A 21553-nucleotide genomic window follows, 5' to 3' on the forward strand; every position below is an offset into this window, starting at 1 on the left:
TCCTGTCATGGTTTAACCCCAGCCGGCAACCAAGCCCCACGCAGCCACTCGCTGACCTCCCTCACAGTGGGATGGGGGAGAGAATCAGAAGGGTAAAAGTGAGAACACTCACGGGTTGAGATAAAGACAGCTTAATAGGTAAAGCAAAAGCTGTGCACGCAAGCGAAGCAGAACAAGGAATTCATTCACCACTTCCCATGGGCAGGCAGGTGTTCAGCCATCTCCAGGAAAGCAGGGCTCCATCACGCCTAACGGTTACTTGGGAAGACAAAGGCCATCCTTCCCAACGTTCCCCCCTTCCTTCTTCTTCCCCCAGCTGTACATGCTGAGCATGACGCCATATGGTCTGGGATATCCCTGTGGTCGGCTGGGGTCAGCTGTCCCAGCTGTGTCCCCTCCCAACTTCTTGTGCCCCCCCAGCCTCCTCGCTGGTGGGGTGGGGTGAGGAGCAGAAAAGACCTTGGCTCTGTGTAAGCCCTGCTCAGCAGCAACGAAAACATCCCTGTGTTATCAACACTGTTTTCAGCACAAATCCAAAACATAGCCCATACTAGCCACTCTGAAGAAAATTAACTCTATCCCAGCCAAAACCAGCACACCTCCTTATCAAACACACTTTTGTACAATCAGCATACACTGCTGGAGACAATGTGGTAGAATTCTATAATATTTAAATGTTTTACAGCCTAAGGAAAATCTGATCATCTTGTCTGCCTTCTCAAATGACAAAGGCCACATAATTTTATCTAATAAATCCAGAATTAACATTTGAATTTACGGATGAAGTAAACACATCTTCTCGCAAGATGTCTGTTTTCATTCCCCTCACAAGTTAAGTAGATTAAGGCAAAAAATGGAACATATGCTGTAACAATATCTCACTGTACATCCTTTATGGGTGGTGTGTATATGAGGGTATGCTATGTGTAAAATTCTCAACGTTTAGATCCAACACATCAGAAATTTCTGTAAATCCCTCAAAGTCTGCTGAGCTTCCCACATAACTTCTTATACCAGTTTTTTTGGCTTTATTGGGATTTCACATGTTTCTCTCTGTTCTGACAAAATATTGGTTTTTAATAAGGTTTTGTTTATTTTAGAAATGTCATTTTGTTGATCACTACACTTAGCTTTTTTGCCTTTCTTCTCATCTGTGATCATTAAGAGTTTCTTGTGCACCAAGAGCAGTACTGCCCTTCCACAAGCCCCTTGTAGAAGAGCAGCTGAAAGAAGAAGTTGTGATTATACTTTGGGCATGTTTCCTTTGCTGTCTTGTATGATTTGAAGGTTTTATTAATCTCTTAAGGACATTTCGTACAAAATCCCTGAACTGTATAAAGCCATGGGAGTCTTAATAAAAACAAGATTTATTAAGAAAGGAGACAGAACACTGGAGAAATGGACTGTGTAACAAGTCTAAGCTGAAATGTTGCTAAAGCTTGTCTTGATTGGTCTCCTTCATGTCATTAACAGAAAGTAAACTACCTTACACATCCTCTGATTGCAATTGCCCGTCTCCCCTCCGATTGCTTCCGGCAACTACCAAATCTGGGAGAGCTTCTGGTGTCAAATGTCTTCTTTGGAGGGTGCTTTTCTATCTTTGCTCTTCCTTCTCATCCATGTGAGTGTTGACGGGTGCTGCTGTGGGAGAGGTAGCCCCCGTGTTAGCCCTGCCTGCTGCTGGGTACCTCTGCAGAAGTATAGCCACGGAGATACACAGCCTTCTTCAACTGCAGCCCACCCTCTGCCCATAGGTTAGAAACATGGACGTCTGAAATTGTAGTGCAGACACGAAGTCTGCCCAGAGTAGCGCTTACTGCCTGGCATTGAACTATTTAATTCTCTTCCGTATAGCTTTAAGTTCTTTTGAAAGTGTTATACAAATGTCGCTCCTCATCCTTTTTCCATATCTCATTTTTGAACAAGCAGATCACAGCTCAAGTCTGTCTACCCTTTCTCCTAAATTATTGACCATGACTTTACATAGTAAATTGCACCGGCTACAAATGTTTGCTTGAACATAATTCATGACAGAGTTTAAAGAGACAGAGCTTACATATCATTTTCTCAGTCAGTAAACAACTGATGTTAATTTTGGCATTTCTCAGCTTCCAAGTGCTTAGTTTTGATAAGATGGTGTTCTTTTCAATAGTTACAGTCCATTTAAATAATTTTCTTATTTTAAAAAAAGCAGCAAAACTTGCACTGAGAATGCAATGACATCCTGCAAAATCCTACTGACCCTCCATTTCCCTGGAAGACTCCCACTACTGAGTCTTGCAAGCACTGGAAACTAGATGAACAGCATCCTCTGCCACCACATCCACTACGCAGCACTAGCCATTGCAGGTGGATGATATGCACCTTTGCCATTTCCCATGCAGGAAGGAGGGTGCAGCTGGGGTGAAAGACAGGGAAACAGAACAGACTCAGTGGAAACCTGCACCCTGCTGTGTTTAGGCCAACCAAGGAATTACCAAATTTGGGCATTTTTTTAATATACACAGCAAAAAGGAAATACCAGAGACCTTGTTGTTTTGATTCTAGACCTTCTTAATGAAATGCCTGGGGACAAAATAAGTTAAGCACGAGCAGAATTTTTTTAACCTTGTTCTAATGAATAGTATCAGTGAATAAAAAAATCAAGTCTTGAGCAGATGCTTGAAGTGGAAATTGTGCTGAAGATTGAGTTTAGCAAAAGTATAAATGGCTGAAAACAGGCTCTTACAGTAGAATTTTTAGGCAACTTGTTGACAAGTTGTAGGTCCTAGATATGGAAGTAGCTTCAGACTCATGCTTTCTCTTTCCTGGCATTACAGTTTTTCTTATTCTTTCTGATTTCACTGTGTTGTTTTGTCCTCATATTCCTAAGCTGTTTGCATCACCTCGTCTGTAACCATTTCTTAGGCTTATTTAATTTTTTTTTAAAAATTGTCTGCCTTCCAAGAAGACAGAGAAGATAACCAGCTAAATGTATGTAACAAATAACATGAGTTAATTTTATTGATGCTTGCAGAATTATCCTGTAAATCTCAGTCAAAATGGTTGTGGGTTTAGTTAAAACTGGTAAGGCTGGATCATTGCCTTATTTAATGGCTTTACTAGAGCACAGTTTTCTCTTGCTTTCCCTATATTGTAAGGTCATTAATGAATCATTATCTATTGCTAGAAATTACTGATCTCTTGAGAATATTGGTTTAATTATATAGGAATCATAAGTGGAAGATACAGTTACGTATTCTACAATGTAGGTAGTAGTACCTTGGTGTATTATGGCTTTAAAGAATCTGTATTTTTTTTTTGTAGATTTTAATTGCTAAGTGTGCCTGGTAAAATATGAATTATTGTATTACTGCATGTGATAAAAGGTATACTATTGTGAGCCTCGCAGTCTGCAGGTGTAACAGATGTAAGGCAAGATTAACAGGACAGAACAATAATTAAACCAGAGACAGCCATCTCAAAAAAAAAAAAAAAAGGTTTATCATGTCCAATGCAATTATTAAGTGTGTCTTAAATTCTCTGCAAATATTTGTAAAAGCAATAAAAATGTGTTAGTTTGAAAGACAGCTTTTCAGCGTGGACACTTACTTTAAGGAATTAAGATCCCTTTTTATGAATACAAAAGCTGAGTGGAGTCCTGCCATATGGCAGCATGGTTCATAGGCAATAGGGTCCTTGGTTTATAGATGCTATGGGCTAAATGCTGCCGAAGAAAATAAGAGAGCAGTTAGTATATATGCATTTACAACAGTATGAATTGCTTGCTCCCTTTAAGACAGGAAGGTTCAAATAATTAACAGTAATATTACAGTTGCAAAAGGAAGTCCAGTTGTTCTTCAGCAGACTACATCTGTGAAACGTGATACCTCTGGGGACTGAGTTTTAATTTTCCCAGGAGAAAATATAAAAGCAGGAGGAAAAAAGGAATGACTTCTGCTTGAGCAGAATAAACCTGCATCTACAAACGATTAACACTGCATAATGAAGTAGTAAAGAAGCAAAAGAGATTTCTAATAAAAGACTAATAACAAATCCCATTACACCATGGTGTATTTTTTCCCTTAGAGTGTATTAGACTTTTAGCAAGGCTTCTGAATGAGATTTGGGTAGTTGCAAGCAAAGTCAGCTCAAATGCTTGAAGCTTAGCTGAAATTTCTTGCCTAACAGTTTGTGTAACTAACTTGAAAGTTGCGGTTTTACAGGTGGGAGGGGTTGTTAATGCAAGTAATAGGCTTCACGCAGAGTTTGGGTAATATTTGTGTCACCATAGGATAATAGTCTCCTGTGGGCTAGGCACTGTAGGGTAATGTGCCACTACATGGTAAAATCCCTTCGATAGAACAGACGTGGTATTAAATGCACTAGCTAAGCCTTACTTCTGTGTTAACAGTTCGTCTGACTTCTCTTTCTGAGGCCTGAAAATAAGTCCTCATAGGGAAGGGGTTTGATCAGAGAGGGAAATACATAGAGTTTGTGTTTTGTCGTAACTAATATTGTGACTTTTATAATTACTACACTAACATAAAAAGTTAAAAGATCTTAGAACATAAATGTTTAATACAAGGATGAGATGATGCTGTCTTTTGAAACTACGTATTTTCACTTTTAAAAGGGAACATGTCTTGCAAGGGAAAAAATTCTGTGTAGTGATCTCTGACTCTGTAACATGGATGTTTCTGCAGATTATAATATGGTTCCAGTGGCGGGGGGAATAAAAGTTTACAAACAAACAAGTGAACAAAACCTTGACTCGCAAAACAGTCCCTTTAAATTTCTTTTGTAAGACAGTCTTCTTGTACAGGTTGTTGCTATCTTAAAAGCTTGTGCTTGACTGACGTGTTGGAATTCATTTGTCTAGAAATGAACTTTTATTACTGGAGTCACGAAAAAAAACCCAGATGCCTTAAACCAACAATGAGTTCTGGGACAAAAGTGGTTAAACATCAGTTCTTAGAAGTGAAACTAATCTTGATGAAATTTCTAGTTGCCTTTTTAGAAATTTTTGTGAGTTTTAAAGAATGACTTAATATGCTTAGCAGAAATTTGCAATCAATCTTTTCTTGCCACTGAATAAACAGATTCCACATGCATAGTAATTTGCATATCCACGCTAAAAATGTAATTCATTATTTTTAAGTCCATTTTGTAATAACTATTTCAGGATTAATGTTACTAACTATTTTTAGCTGTTTCAAATGTAACCTTAGATAATCCTACCTAAAAAGGTACAAAGCTACCAGGTCTGTTCTGGAATAGGAAAGGGAAGTGCCTTTCCTGAGGTCAGCAGGTAAGTCAGTGTAAGAGCCAGAACTGGAAATAAGAAATCTTCAGAAAAAATTTTCTTCTACTGCATCTCAAGCTTCCAGCCTCGAGCAAATAGTGCGTTTAATAAGACAGATTTTCACATTTTGCTAGGTATGAAAACAGCACAGATATGAACAGGAATTGACAGTATAGTCTACATGCAGATTTATCACTAAATCTGGTAAAGATTTAAATTAGGTTTAATCAAAATAGCATCCATAGCATATTTTACATGGAGCTGCGAACACTGTCATCGATTACAGGGAGGAAGCCTCTTCAAACTAAGTGTGACCCCGTCCATTTTAACTGCTGCTCGGCATCTGCCTCTGAACTGGCTTTCACTTCACTGGGCTTTTCGGGGCTTCTCATAAACAAACCACTGGCTTCACCCTCCTGGTTTGCTGTTCCACGCTATTCTTGCGTAACATTTTCTCCCTTTCATCTTAGATCACTATCACATTAAATGCCAAAAAATACAGTATATAGGATTGATATGTTTTGTCCTTTGAGTCAAGTTCACCCATGTAATAATATTAGTCAGTTTAACTTCTACAGTCTGCAGCGTATCACTTCTTTAATGTGGATGCAGTAACATTTCCACGAATACAGTTAGTTAAGTGGTTATGACAGATCTTCACGCTTTGCAAAATTTTCTAGTAAAATGTTTTGGATTGTAGCTGATCCTGGGATATGTATCCTGACTTTACCATACTTGGCAAAATGGAGAAATACGAATCATGTCTTTTCCTTTTTTTTTCAGGCGATGGGTAAGGCTCCTGTTTGGCCGTGAATTCCCACTTCAGGACCTTCTGGTTGTCTGGGATGCTCTATTTGCTGACAGTATCACCCTGAATTTAGTTGACTACATTTTTGTAGCCATGTTGTTATATATTAGAGATGCCTGTAAGTATCAAGTATCTTACGCTCTTTTAAAAGGAATGCAAACCTATTTTTCCAAAGAAAAGGAGGACTTAAGAAATGCTAAATTTCATTGTGAATTTTTTAACATACTGAAAATCCTTCCAAACGCTAGGAGAGGAGCCATTTATTATCAGACACGGTCTGGTGTATTTATGAAACAAATTGTATCTTGGAGTTAAATGCAGGTTTGTTTTCTGAGTAGTTCTCTGGTTTTATATACAGTTGCGGATTTTATGTGCAGTAAGTGATACAGGTATGTATAGAGCTCCACCTTCTGACCAAGCTGATGAATTGAGTAAAGCCTCCCTTTGAGACTGGAAATACTTTTATGCTGTTCTGCTGTGAGAAATGTGAAAATGCACAAGGCAATGACTCATAATTTTTGAAGATATATCTTGAAAGAAATGTAAATGCAGAGATGAGTAACAATTACAAAATATGTTTATTCTGTGCAAGAGTGGCATTTTAAAAAAATTATCATTTTATTTTATTTTAGTATGCCTGAAATATGTGCAAAGGTGAATTCTTATGGGTTAGTGATGACCAATAAATACATTCAGTTGGGACAAACAAGAAATCATAAAAATATTGTTAGCTTATATAATTGTGAATGGGAAGAGGAAGATATGTAATGATTGAGGCATTTATTTTTGTCCCATTATATTTTGAAAAAATTCTGTATACAATTTTGCTGCAAGAAAGTATGCATCTTGCAGCAAGATGCATGTCTGTCATTAAATATATGAATTCCATAGCATGCTGTTCAGAGTTAATTATATACAATCTGTAAGCTTTAGGTTATAACAAGGTTACATATTTGACACAATTTTGTATTCTCGGACACATAAGGTTTTCAGCATCTGTGGTTCCTATTTTAGGGCCCAATCTCAAAAAGATAACGTGCATGTACTTTGCACGTACTGTTGTTCCAGTGCCTGCCTTCATGTGGTTTTTTTAATTACTTTTTAATAAACATGCAGCATATAGAGCTACCTTACATTCCTCTCAAAGAAGTGGACATTTAATTCAGTTTAGAGGTTTCAAAATTAATGCTGCTGTTTCAGGATGATCTGATTCCAGGTCATTATGTTCTGCAATCTAAATCTGGCTTGTTTATGTGCAGTAAACTGAAATAATCTTTAAATTTTTGGTATAGATATATGATGCAGATGCATGTAAAACTGTTTCTTAACATCAGTATTTTATTTTGTGTCATTGTTTCCCTTTAAAAAAAAAACCAAACTTTAGAACTGTGTTTGTAAGCACCCTCTCTCTTCTTGGGGAGGGAAGGTTGTTCTGCAATTGTTTTCTTTTGCTTTGTGGTCCTCATGTGCAAGTACTGGTATGAGGTAACTAAAAACATGAGCTAAAAATGTGTTCTAGGCATCTGTATGATGCCCTCTTTTTTCTGAAATCCCCAGGCTTAGTAAACAGAGTAGTAAATAGCTTTAAAGTGGAGTACATTTGCCCAAATGAGATGCAAAGTCACCTCATCAGGACAGCTAATACTTCATACATACACTGTTTCTGTAATAAGTAACTTTTTGTTCTACAGTTGGACCTAGTTAGTTACTCTAGGCATAACACAATGGTGAAACAAAGTACCCAATCATAAGTATTGTAAAGTTGAATATATTTTCAAAGTCAAGCTCAAAGGATAGTGATTTGCACAGTGATTTGATAAAAGAAAGCTTTTCTTATATGTCTGTAAGAGAAAAGTTTTCCATTTTTCCTCATTTTTTTATTGCTCATATTTGAGCTTTGAATGGAGTTCAAAGTTCTGTTGTAATGTTTTTACAAACATTTTCAAATAAAATAGGTTTCTAAAAGCTTCTCTTTATTTGGTGAAAGGAAATGTTAGCTCAAAACATGTGATGAAACAGTCTGGAAATTTTCAGTTTAAAAACTTTGAAACAATAGGAATAATAATAGAGCTCCTAAGATATTATGTTATAAAAATGTCAAATGTAAACAATGATAATAATATAGTACTGAAAGCATTTGAAAGTTTAAAAATTATGCAGATTCTTTTATGCCAACACATTTGGGGATGGGGGAGAAGTTGCTGGTTTGGGAATTGATGGGGTTTTTCCTGTGTTTTATTTTGATGTTCTCAAGGACATGATTTTAAGAAAGTATTATTTCTGCTATATTTTTTATTTTATTGTTATTGTTTTGAAATCCTCTGTTAGTCAAATGATATATTAATGAGAAGGGAACGTTTAGATTATTAGATTATTGTTTATACATTTTAGAGATTACAGATACATAATCACGTACACAGCCATTCTGTAAACTGCTCTGTTCAGTTTTACATCTGTATCCAAGCAGAGCTTTATCTGTGGAGTGATAATCCTCACAAGCCAAGTGTAGGGTTGTTTACCAAAGTATCTGTGAGTTTTAATAAATTTTTTTTTTTTTTAGTTTCTTTGGAAAAATTCATGCAAAACAACCTTTTTTTTTAAATGTGTCAAACCAGAAGCATGATGTATATGGATGTATATGCAGTTGTTGATGAAATCAGAATGGAGGGGAGGGTGCAGTGCAAAAATATATACATTTTATATACTTTCCTTCCCTTCAAGAATGACAAAAATCAACAAACCTGGAAGACCTGTCTATATTTTGCTTAGTAAACTGTCATTATTGCACCAGGAGCTAATTTTGACTGATGAGTGTTAAGATAAGTATATTTTTATCATGTTCCCACTTGAGGCCTAGCTATGGCCATTGTTAGGATATATTTTTTCTTATCTAAAAGCACTGTGAATATTTTGAGGGAAATAAAGGAGCCACAACCTTTTCTTAGAGGAGCTGATTTGTTATTTTTTTTATAGTGCAAGATGTTTGTATTATCTATGTTTAACTTAGTTTAAGGCCTACTAAAGAGAATACAGCCATGTGTAAAGCAGCAGGGGGAAGTAGGTTAGGAAGTAGGCTTCCTGGGTTAGGAAGCCATCAGGATACAAGTGGTGGCATCAAACATTAAACTCTTAAGAAATGACATGTCACAGAAAATTAGGACTTTGTTGAGGACAAGTACAGTTAGTTTACATGTTTTCCACCACTATTATTGCTGCTTGCATCCAGGAATGCTTATTGGACCAACAGAGAAAAGTCATCTCATCTAAAGCAGAAGGGAGAAAGCAATTTGATGTTCCTCTGCGCACTGCATAACAAATATTAATCAAAAGGCAGTAAGATTGCTTTCTCTACGTAGAGGAGTTTCTCTACTCCTTTCCCTAGAAATACCAATAGCATTCTTTGAAGAAGTGAGAACTTGTTGTTCACAATAGAAGTTGGATCCAGATGTGACTCTTGCCAAGCCAATTAGTGAAGGAAAAGCACCGGTACAGAAGCACCAAGCTTATTACAAGGCAGCTGGCCACAGTGTAGGATATTTCACCATTAAACTTCAGCACCATCCAGCTACTGCTGAGACTGGATAAATTTGTATTGCAGAGAATCTCCTTCCAGAAACTTTATCCTACAGTTGATTCTTAGAAATCCTTTTAACTCCGACATGCATATTCAGAGAAGGGGTGTTTGTTTTGCTTTACTGCTATTTTCTCTATCATTTTTAAGAAAACTGCCACTCTGTTGGATAGTATTATACATTTTGTCCTGAAGAGACAAGAATCGTAGAATGGTTTGCGTTGGAAGGGACCTTCAAGGATCATCTAGTTCAATCCCCTGCCATGGGCAGGGACACCTTCCACTAGATCATGTGGCTCAAAGCCCCATCCTTCAACACTTCCAGGCATGGAGCATCCACAACTCTGGGCAACCTGTTCCAGTGCTTCACCACTGTCTTCCTAAAAAATTTCTTCCTTACGTCCGATCTAAATCTACCCTCTTTCAGTTTAAAACCATTACCCTTTGTCCTGTCACTACAAGCCCTGGTGAAAAGTCTCTCTCTGTCTTTGTTATGGGCCCCTTAATATATTTAAAGGCCACAATAAGGTCTCCCCAGAGCCTTCTCTTCTCCAGGCTGAACAACCCCAACCGTCTCAGCCTGTCTTCATAGAGGAGGTGCTCCAGCCCTCTGATCATCTTCACGGCCCTCCTCTGGACTCGCTCCATCAGGTCCATGTGCGTTGTGTGCTGAGGGCTCCAGAGCTGGACGCAGTACTCCAGGTGGGGTCTCACCAGAGTGGAGTAGAGGGGGAGAATCCCCTCCCTGGACCTGCTGGCCACGCTGCTTTTGATGCAGCCCAGGATACAGCTGGCTTTCTGGGCTGCGAGCGCACATTGCCGGCTCATGGGCAGCATACAGATCACTCTGAAACAAAAGGGTACCAAGAGGTGTTTCAGCAAAGTAATCCTTTTAACCCGAGGTTCCTCAGCAAATAGAGCACTGGCAACAGTGTTCTCTTCTGTAAAGATTTCTACATGGAAAGGGGACAGCTGAATATGTGGGGAAAACCCTAAAGATAAAATAAATATAAAAGTTAGCAGGCCTTCCTCATTTAAGTGTTGGAGTTCTTTTAACTTTCTTTGGATGGTAAGGTTTCATTTTAAAATTTAACTTTTAGGGATCAGATGGGACACAGGTCATTGCCCAACAGTTTGATTTTTTTTTTTTTCCATTATTCAATTGCTTCACTATTATACATATAAAAAAACCTAATAATTAGAGTAAATGTGGTTGAAAACACAATTTTTTTGTCAGGGGTCAAGTCTGCACCATTAAAATAAATTAGCTTTTTTAATATTTACTTTTCTCTAGATCTGTGAGACAGCAAAGAACTCTTCCAGAAAAACAAAGAAAGGATAATTTTAATCCATTTTACATTACTGAATAGAACACATACTGATCGTTCAAACGAGAAATGCATTGGTCTTACTGCCTATCATTTATAAAAGTATTTAGAATTTACTATCAATTTTCAGTATTTTTATTTGCTCTGGTAAAAAGGCATCATGATCATAACTGCAGAACAGTATCTTAAATTTGATTTACGTATGAGAGTTTGATTGGGTATGTACTATGTGGTGCTCATATTATACTCCTCTGAAAGAACTCTGACGGAGACCATTGTATTGTGTTCATTATGCCAGCTTTGTGACTTCAAGAAGAAAAAACAGGTACCTGAATATGAACAAGAAAAACAAAGGGTAGGAAAAAGAACAGGCAGAACAGATAAAGAATGAGTAGGATAAGTGAGTGCTTTACAAATGAAAGCAGATGTATGAAATTACAAGCTGTCGGATCAGCAACGGAAATGAAGATGATAAAGTGGTTCCCTACACAGATTATAATTATTCATTTTGCCCAGTCCTGCATCTTTTCCCCATAATCCTCTTGTTAAGGGAGGAAAGGTGCAGGAGGATATGAGGCTTATTCACATGAAAGAAAAAAAATAAAACATTTAAATCTTTCTATCCACAAAACAGTCCTTTATTTTGCGTTTTATTCATTCAAAATAATTTTGTATTTGCAATGATCCTTTCTGGTGTAGAGGCCTGATTAATTAAAAGTATTTGTTACTACAGCTAAAGTTCTCAGAATAGTAAAGTTTGTTAAATTATTTACAATTACTATTGTTGGAGGCTGTCTTTATGTTGCAGAGTATAAGCATCATTAACAGGCATTGCTTTGACAGCTGTGGCAGACGGATTGCCTGGATTTAGATGGTGCAAAAGAAATGAAGTAGTTTACATAGACCTGCCTGAAAAGATGTCTTTAATAATTGCACTCATAATTAGATTGATTTGGGGGGAAAAAAAAAAAAAACAACCAGAATACGATAACGACAAGCAAAGAACCATAGAGTATACTTACATAGAGATAAAATCAAGTATAATTATAACAAAATTATAAACTTAGCAAGGCATGCTGAAAATTTCCTGAATAAGTAAAAAATCCTAATAAAGTTAATGGTATATTATATTTTTAAGTGTTTATGAGATTAAAATCTAGCCTTTTCCCTTTTTCCTGAACATTTCATGAATAGTTTCCTGATTTACGAGAAAAAAAGATGTTGTTGACATCATTTTACGTATGTGTGTATATATATGTGTGTGGGCATGTATATGTATATGTACATAAGAACAACATAAAAGATACTTCAGCAAAGAATTGTCAGAGTCGGGGAAAGTTATCATAAAAGCAGGACCGAAGGTAAATTTTATCTCACAAATTATCGTACTTAAATTTAGGTGTCTGCAGATGAGTGTCTGAAAAGTCAGTGTCCATTTCAGAGTATAGGACTAGTTCTTCAAGCTCCACTGACTTGCCCTGACCACCACTGACTCAGGCAGGCTTTAGGTGCACAGCTACAGAGATCTAAATTTAGGCATCTAAATCTGGAGCTAACGTAAATGTCTATGACATAAAGTAAGTAGTAGGTTTAGCATTGTCCTTAATGATACTGGACCAAGCATAGTCATGAAGCTTGATTATGCAGTATCTTCTTTTACTCTGAGCACTGCTTGAGTTCTAAGAGACTTAAGGTGGGAAAAGACAGCTGAATCTGAACTGTGATGAATCTACTGGAAAAGGTGCTGTTTTGGAATACCAAAATAAGATAGTAAAATTTCACTTTTTTTTTACTTTTTTTTTTTTTTTCCCCATTTTCATTGTAGTGATTTCAAGTAATTATCAGACCTGTTTGGGACTTCTGATGCATTATCCACCTATTGGAGATGTTCACTCCCTTATCCTAAGAGCACTTTTTCTCCGAGATCCAAAGGTGAGATGCTGGCTTTGTAAATACAGGGAATAAATCTCTCTAATAAAATGTTCTAAATACTGTGAAGTTAATAACAACCTACACTGTGGGGACTAAACTGTACTTTCAAGTTTCTTCTTACCTGACAAAAATGCTGAAGGAAAGAGTTGGTAACCAAGAGTAGAAACAAGTTTCTTTACTCTTCAAAGAATGCTATCCTACTATTTTGCTTAAGTTATCCAGGAGCTGTGGTAACTGCAGATGTTTATGCTCTTTAGAATGCCTTTGCTTGGTCTTCTGCACAGACATCTTTCATAATAAAGTATACTTTTGAGGGAAACATTATATTTTATATAATAACCTAGTAAGCTGTATAGAAATTGTCATGCGATTTCATCTCTAAGACCTTTTTCATGGGATTTCTGCAGATTAATCACTGTTAATCCTTAAAGCACTACCCCGCCCAATGTATAATAGTTATGTGATGGTTTTCAATTAAAAACAAGAGTCTGCTGTTACAGCCTCAAAACATGCACATGAATAAAATGTACAAATTCATAAATTTAATGTTACATATTACTAGCATAGAGTTTCTGATATACTCATCTATACTAAAAAAAAGCAAAGCTCTTGCTGTTTTAGAACGGCATGTGTATATGTGTGGATATAATATACGGCAGATATCCACAGGATAGTGGATAAAGTGTTTGAGATGAAGCTGTACACAGTAATCTTTGCAGTACTCAGATCTTTGGCAGATAGCAGAATTTGTGCTGCTGGTTTTGAACTGTCTTTGTGCATGTCCCATTAGTAGGCTGCCAGTGTAAAGTCTGATTTCCCTCATCTTCTTGATGCATGTCACCTTTGAAAGTGAAAAATTCATCACTTCTGCACTCTGACTGCCTTCTGCAAAATTTCATTCAGTACCAGTGTTTACACTTTTATGGATTAAGAAAAAAATTGTCTCTTTGTTTCTATATCAGTTTTTTGCAGAAATCTGCATCCTTACAGCTGCTTTCTTCATTCCTCTCAGGCACAAAGATTTCTTTCATGACGAGAGTAAAGTATATCGTCTTTTCAGTGTGTAAGAAAGTTTGTAATGTTAGATCGCAGGAATCTTTCTAAAGATTTTGGCAGCAGTGTGTGAAATCAGACTGCCCAGCATTTATTTATGTACTTTTTTAGCAAAACAAGATAGAAGTATTTTTTTAGAGGGAAGATACAGAGGGAGGAAAATTGTGCTAAGATATCAAACTAAATCCAGTATGTAATCTGGCATTTCTTGAAGGTATATGTTAAAAGACAGAATAATTACTAATTATTCCACCGTCCTCCAAAGCATCCTAGGCTGTATACAAGATATCCTACTAGCTGAAGGGGGCAAAAATAAACTACCAATTTCCCATGTAAGAAGCTTGATCACTATTGCGCTCCTTACGCCCTTGTCTCCAACAGAATGAAGTTGTCAGGCTCATAAGGCCTCAGTGCCCCATTAATAAACATTCTCAGGTGTGCCTTGAACACCTTTCAGAAAAACACTGGATGTAGTTCCTACTGTGTCTTTCAGGTAGTTCTCCCTTCAGTCAAGTGGATGAGTCCTTAAAGCTCTTTCATGCAAAGACTGCTAGTTGTTTTGTCAATTTAAATATGATTAATTACAATTGTTCCTCATCTCTGAGCTGTACTTATCTGCTTGGGAAATACTCTGAAGGTGAGGAAGCTAGGATTTCCAGAGATTGAAGAGCCTTAAGGGACTTCCAGCCACCTCTCGTTTCACATTGGATCTTTGATTGAGAATGCATAAACAGATCTGGACTTCTTACAGTAAGGAATTTAAACTGTTCTAAAGGATCACTCTAAAAGAAAAAAATAGCTCCTGGTCTGAGAAGGAAATGTATTTTCAGTGCTATGACTTGAGTACCTGTTTCTTATCTTTCCCTAGGTATGATTTTATGTTTCACTTTTGTGTCTTTAAGCATGTATTGGATCGATCCAATGTATTTCTGAAATGGAAGTCTTGTTATTCTATAAGACCTACACATAAATATTTTTCAAGTCTTTCAAAATTTTTCATTGCACAGAAGGAAAAGGAAGACTCCAAGACATCATGGGTGCTGTAGGAGTCTAAAGTCAGTACACAGACTATATACCAATATAAGTGGGAAAATTATGATACCTTTTTTTTTGCTATCTGCATAAAGATAATTCAGTTTGCTGTTATTCCCTGAGCAGATAAAAGGAGATTGGAAGAAAAGACAAGGCGATTTTAGTCAGTAGTGTAACTTGTAAGTGATGATTAGCAAATTCAGTGCTTAATGATTTTTCTTCCTCCTTTGATGTTTTCCTGTGCATTTCTCCATCACCAGTTTCTGGTTTCTAATGGGAAATTACATTTGGTTCAATGCATTTTAGATCTCCTGAGCCAGGGCTGAGTTGTTCTGTGTGGCATTTCTTCCAAGATTTCACTTGGATTTTAATATGTGAAGTCAGGAAACTTTTCTGTGGGAGACTGTTGCATGGTCCAGTGGCTTATTTCATTATTTGTTGAACATAGCAAGAATGTTTAGTGTTGTTCCAGATATCTGAGAGAGGCTTGATCTCTGCCTCTTGGAGCTTTAAATCTCAGGTGGACAAGAAATGCAGTTTAGAAGTCATGGACAGGGACAAACAGGAATCTGCCTCTTGCAGGTTTGTTAATATAGATTGTCTTCGGGATTATTTTTGCAGCTAAGTAAATGCCAAATAATCTCACTGAAGGGAAGTTGTGGGGTATTTGGACTAAGAAAGTATGTACATAGATCTGAATGGTTCTTAAGGAACAATCCTGTCATAAATGGTGAAGTAGTTAAGATGGACGTGATACGGCCTTTCCATTCATAACCTCCGATTCTGGATATAATCTGGGTTTGCATGTCTAATAACATCCATTATTTCTTCTGTTTCCTTGGTCTGACATGACAGATATCTCCTCCCTACTTATTTGTCTTGTAGACTATCGGGAGAGCTAAACTTTGGCTTGATGAACCTGTCGCATTTTGTTTGCTTCTTTTCACTGCAGTCATCACCAGGAGAGCAACCTCAATGTCAAAAGAAAGCTATACTTAAAAGATGGGTGGCACTTTTTTCTTACAGATGGACAAGTAGAATTTCCTGACCTTTTGTGGAATCAAACCCTAGCAGAAGCCTTAGCATTGTCCAGTAATAACAATAATATGAAAAGGTTATTAGTGCTCACCAGTAATCTAATGCAGGAGCTCTCCTTTTCACTTCATGAACCCCGGTTGGCAGTAGGAATGAGAGGACGTTTTAGATACCACATCCCTGATATATTCCAGTGCCATAGAAGAGAAATACACATCTCCATAATAGCTGAAAACAAGTTAATGCACCTGTCTCTGAAGGGGGGCCTGAGACATACTAATTTTACAGGCTTGAATATGGATCAATGCAGAATAATTGAATTTCAGCCTTTTCTGCATTTGGCTAGCTCCAGTTCTTCGGAAAATGTAGAATGAAGAGCTCAAATCAGTGTTGTTGTCTTTGCATAGGGTGATAAAGTTAACCTGCTTAGCAGAGTATTTGTTTCACATTTCTAATCTTTGAACGGATAATTACCTCAATTATTTATATGAAAGTAACTTCTATGCACTTAAAGTCCTTCTGAATATAAAAGTAGAGCTTCTTATGGAAGAATGGGCTATTAAAAGTATGTATATGTGAAATGAGAATATAAGGGAAGGTTTTTTTGTGTGTATCCAAAAGCATTTACTGAAGGTGTGTCTCTGTATATTTAATATCCCACGAGTGGCCAATTTTCTTCATTTTTTTCCTTATCAAAACCATCGAGCACTGTTAATTTTCAAAGCAAAGGCTGTGAAATTAAGAAGTAGAGATATGGAGATAGGGCGGTGGAAAAATATAAAGTGATTAAAAAACATAGTTCTAACTAGAGTTGTTCAAATAAAAAAAATTAAAAAACCCAATTAGAAACAAAAGTCATAGAAAATGTGAACATATTGTGTTCCTTAAATAACCAGATGTTCTTTCCTTCCTGAAGGCAGCCAGGGCTAGGAATAAAAGGTTTAAAACTATTGTTTTAAGTTAACTGTGAATTTTGCAAATCTGTTTTCACCCTTTAGCAAATAAAATTCTAATACAGCAACATAAGCAAAGTAATTTTCATCTTTGGGTGTTCTTATTTGTATGTTGTTCTGTGTTGAAGTGTTAACCTTATCACAATGACTTATTAGAAAACTAAAGCACTACATAGAATATTACAGTTTTACATTGCATACTAAGAACCTGACAACCATCCTTTGTCTGAAAGCTTACTGTATTTATTCTTAATATTTTTGTAAAATAAGTTTGCTTTCGATATTTTAACGTGGTGAGTTACCCTATGTGTTGAGCAAGCTAGTTAGGAGTTTAATTCAGTGGAGACACCTTTTATCATAAGCCATCGATTCAAAAAGAGAAAAAAGAAAGTGGTTGTGCTTGGTCGATGGGAATTCATTTGTTAGTTATGCTAATAATATTCTAGTTACTGCTGCTGATATTTTCCAACATTGTATTTTAAGCTATTTGCTGACATTGAAAGTGGCCGTATAATAATATTAAATTCTAACTAAATCCACAATGAAGCATACATGACATTTCAAAGAATTCGTATTAGTTTGTCATGCCTGAAATTACAGGTACTGCTAGAAAACTTAAGCAATAATATATGGTCATGATCACTCATATAACGATTAGTCAGAGAAATCTGCATTCCAGCTTTTTCACAATCTGAGCAATAAGTGACAAGGGGAAAACACATTACTGAAATTTTGAACCGAACTCTTTGTACATTTATTTTCAGCTGAATTTTCTTCTTAAGTAGCTGCCACCATCTCAGAGTTTTCTCCAAGCTAGTTTCATGTGCCTGAAAGGCTGTTGAGTTTCACTTTCTTCTCCTTCAGATAAATTCTTTTCTATACACTCATTAACTGAGGTGCCGCTGCAGAGCTGCAACTGTCCTTTGAAAGCTGCCAGTATGTCAGTACTGTTTGTTTTGCTGTTTGTGGCAGGAGAAAAGCAGGTTTGGGGTTGTTTTGTTTGTTTGTTAGCATTGTGTGTGCAATCTGGCATTAATTACCTGTCTTTAATGACCAGATTGCAGCCAATCAGAAGTTGGGATCTGGCAGTGTTTGGGCATTAACAACTCATTAATTTGTACCTACACACAGAGGTACTGCTGGGGTGTGGAGTCCATTTTGTTAGAGGGGTACCAACAAGGGGGAGGGAGGCTCTTAACAAACATTTTCTCTTTTCTTTTTTCTTTTTTTTTTTTCTGATCACGAAGAATGTGACTGATATTTCAGGAGTTTCGCAGTAATACATTAGGGCGTTTGGGTGCGTGAGAACTAAGTATCAGGAAGCTGGGATAATGGATATCCCAATGCCGTGTGAGCTGGCAGTACAAGTAAGGTTACCTACACTTCAAAGGAGAGTTGCCTTGACAGGGGATATGACTGATAAAGGAAACAAGGTTTTCCAGAAAAGCTAAGTACCTGTCTCTTCTGGGAGGAAAGGAATTAGGAGAAACAAAAAATAAATGCATTTATTTCAGTGATTCACAGAGAACTTCTATTTGCCTTAATTTCTGAAAGATTAAGGTCTTGGATGCTTATAAGACCGCTGGTTTTATAACCACATTCAATTCCTTGTAGTGAACCCAAACATTTTGATGGTCTAACTTCCCCATTTGCCAATACAATAAGGTTAGATGTAATCTAAACACCTCACTTTGTGTAAATTGATGCTTTTTCTGTAACTGCATGCTAAGCTTTTTAATGTGGCTCTGTACAACTAAGAATTGCATATATTTTACATGTTAAAGCCATATTAACTTGTTCTTTGTGTTCATGTTCTTAAAATGAGAAACTTTTTCTTTGCAAGGAGATAGGCCATGCTTTGTTTTAAGAATTATTGTTTTAAATATTCAGTTATTGTGTTTCATTAATAGAATAAGGTATGACAGGCAGCTATGAGTTTAATGATAAATTACTTGGAATAGCCATGTTGCCATAGTACCATATAAAAATAGTAAGTGTACCATGAATTAAAGATCCTCTTCAGTTTTGTACATTTGTTTCAAAACCTTCCTTCCCAGTGCACCTGTGCATTTTAAAATATAAAAAGGCTGTGTTGTCAATAGTCATAGTACAATAACTTTCTCGTCTCTCTCAAAGTTCGTTGCAATCTCCCCTGATACGTTAACCCTTTAATCAACCCACTATAAAATAGTCATCTTCTTCTCTACGTCACAAGTAATATTTTCAGGAAAAAATCTTGGAAAGTGGTTAATTAGTCATCTAGTCAAGACTTTTCGAATGAGTAATCTTTCAAAGTCCTTCCCATTCCTCAGTATCATATGTAACACAGTAGTCATCACTCAAAGGAGAGAGCTGATCTCTTAGATTGCCAGCCACGATGCAGTTTCCAGTATTGCTCTGTGTTGTATGCACAGGCCAGTTATTTGGTTAAGAACCTACAAGTATTGTATCAATGCAAGTTAAGCAGCCATTCCATTTAAATGAATAGGGAAAAGGTGGGAAATAATACAGAATAAAGCCAAGCTTCCTAAACAGTGACACCTCTCATAGTGAAGACAAAGCTGTGGTGCCGGTAAGATGGCGCAGAAACAAAGGACTTGTCCCATTTCTGTGTAGGGCCGAGCGAGATGGCGCTGCGGTCTGCTCCTGGCAGTGAAAGCAGAGCCCAGCAAGGAGGGCAAGTTGGCTTCATTGTTCTCGTTGCAGGCCTTGTGTGACCCAGCAGGAGAGCTGCTGGCCTTGAGGGCAGCGAGGGGTTGGTGGCATGGCTGGTGATTTCTGAGCAGGTGGAGATGTGCAGAGTCTTTCAGAGGAGATGGCTAAAGGCGAGTTAGGAACCATTGTTTACACTTTCGACTGACACTAAAACAAGTATGTGATAGTGTTGTACAGAACAGCAAGTAACGTGCATTATTCAGTAAATAGTCAAGGCAACTACTTGCTGATCACTCAACTGGACTAAGAATTGCAAACAAGAAAAAAAAATTGCATTTTTGATTCTTCTCTGCAGATTTCATAATTATGCCTTTTATCAAGGTGTCTTCCCTTTTAATCAGAAAGTGAAGGCATGAGATGCAGCAACATTGAGTTCAGGCCAGAGGGGCGATCAGGGAAAATTTAGAAATAGGGAAGGAATTATTCTCCAGTGCTGATCAGCGCTCCTGATAATACTCACTGGGAATTCATAAGCTCTGTCATGTTAAGGGCAAGTACTTTAGAGAGGCAGGATGGAAGAGAAAGTTATTGTTGGAAGCCAAAACTTTAAACTGTGCTTTCTCTTTGAGCAAGTTGATATCCTTAGTAGCAAAGTAAAACCAATTCTGATTGTACTTGATGCTAAAGCAAGAAGCTGAAGCACTTCAAGCTCTTAATTACTTTAGCTACCAATAAAACTTACTGCTTGTGAATTTCTTGGGGCTGTTTCTTTCAAATGATTGGTTTACTTCTGTTTAAAAAGTCATCTAAAGCTACTGACCCTCTCCTAAAGAGTAATGATGTTATTTATAAAATTACACTAATAAAATGTATTTAACAGTGTTAGAGTGAGGTGATTATGGTTCTTCTTGTGTGCAACCTGACAGTTCAATTAATCACTTCTAGTTTGCAAGGCAGTTTATCAAAAGGAAGCACTTAAAACACTTAAAGCACTTTGATTCTACCTAATCAAAAGTTCTCCATATCATAATTTATTTATTTGAGTAAAATTTGCAAAACACAAACTGTGAGTTATATAAAAATAGATTCATAACTTTTCAATAATGTATGAAAGATTAGCTACTGAATCATATCCAATCTATTATCATGGAATTTAAGTTCAGTCTCTTCTGATATAAATGTAGATATACTGCTGGTGTAGTGACATATTTTATAGTAAATATTAATGTATTAATTGTTGTGTACAAAGCTATTTGAGTACATTTGTATTGGGGAATGCTTCTCTGAAAGAGCAATATACTTTCAAGATAGACGTCAGAATGGTACATTTTATCCTTTGCTGTGACTTTTTAAGGAAAATTAGGTTTGGAGATGTGATGTCTTTCTCCTTTGTCTTTTTATGGAGCAGTAGTGATCAAAATGGCTCTGCAGTATCCTCATTACTGGAATCCCAAAATGAAAGGAGTTGCGTGTCCCGCAGCACCAGGACCTTAGCTTCTGTCTGCGTTTTAGAGGAAAAGACTTGGACGTCATACTCCTTTTGCTGTGGTGTGTGCATGGGGCTCTTTGAAAGAGTCTTTTTCACTCCTGTAGGGACCTTTTTCAAGTGTTTTACGTGGAACATTACACATGGAACATAAATTAACCTGTTTCTTTTCCACGTAGCAGGAATAACCAAATAGCACCTTAAAATGTTCTTGTTTTTCCCTGATACGTGAGATTTGTGTACAGGCATGTATCTGGAGAACATATAATGCTATAAGTGTGGTTATAAGGGTTTTATCAGTATAAGCTTCGGATAACTGCATTAGTCACAAAGCCATCAGTTATGCAGGTTGTCCAAAATGAGTGCCAATAAAACCATAATGTGGTAGCTTTTCTGTACATAAAGATGTCATATTT

General features: G+C 36.9%; 1 protein-coding gene across 4 annotated transcripts in view; it reads left to right on the forward strand.

Annotated features, from left to right (window-relative positions):
• TBC1D5 (TBC1 domain family member 5) overlaps positions 1–21553 on the forward strand; it is a 328444-nt gene that overhangs the window by 238058 nt on the left and 68833 nt on the right. For all 4 annotated transcript variants that reach the window (XM_030008981.2, XM_030008982.2, XM_030008984.1 and 1 more), the window contains 2 exons: positions 6068–6210; positions 12817–12923. In XM_030008981.2, coding sequence (XP_029864841.1) covers positions 6068–6210; positions 12817–12923 — 250 coding nt within the window. The remainder of the gene's footprint in view (positions 1–6067; positions 6211–12816; positions 12924–21553) is intronic.

This window comes from Aquila chrysaetos, chromosome 3 (assembly GCF_900496995.4).
Source record: "Aquila chrysaetos chrysaetos chromosome 3, bAquChr1.4, whole genome shotgun sequence".
Taxonomy (NCBI): domain Eukaryota; kingdom Metazoa; phylum Chordata; class Aves; order Accipitriformes; family Accipitridae; genus Aquila; species Aquila chrysaetos.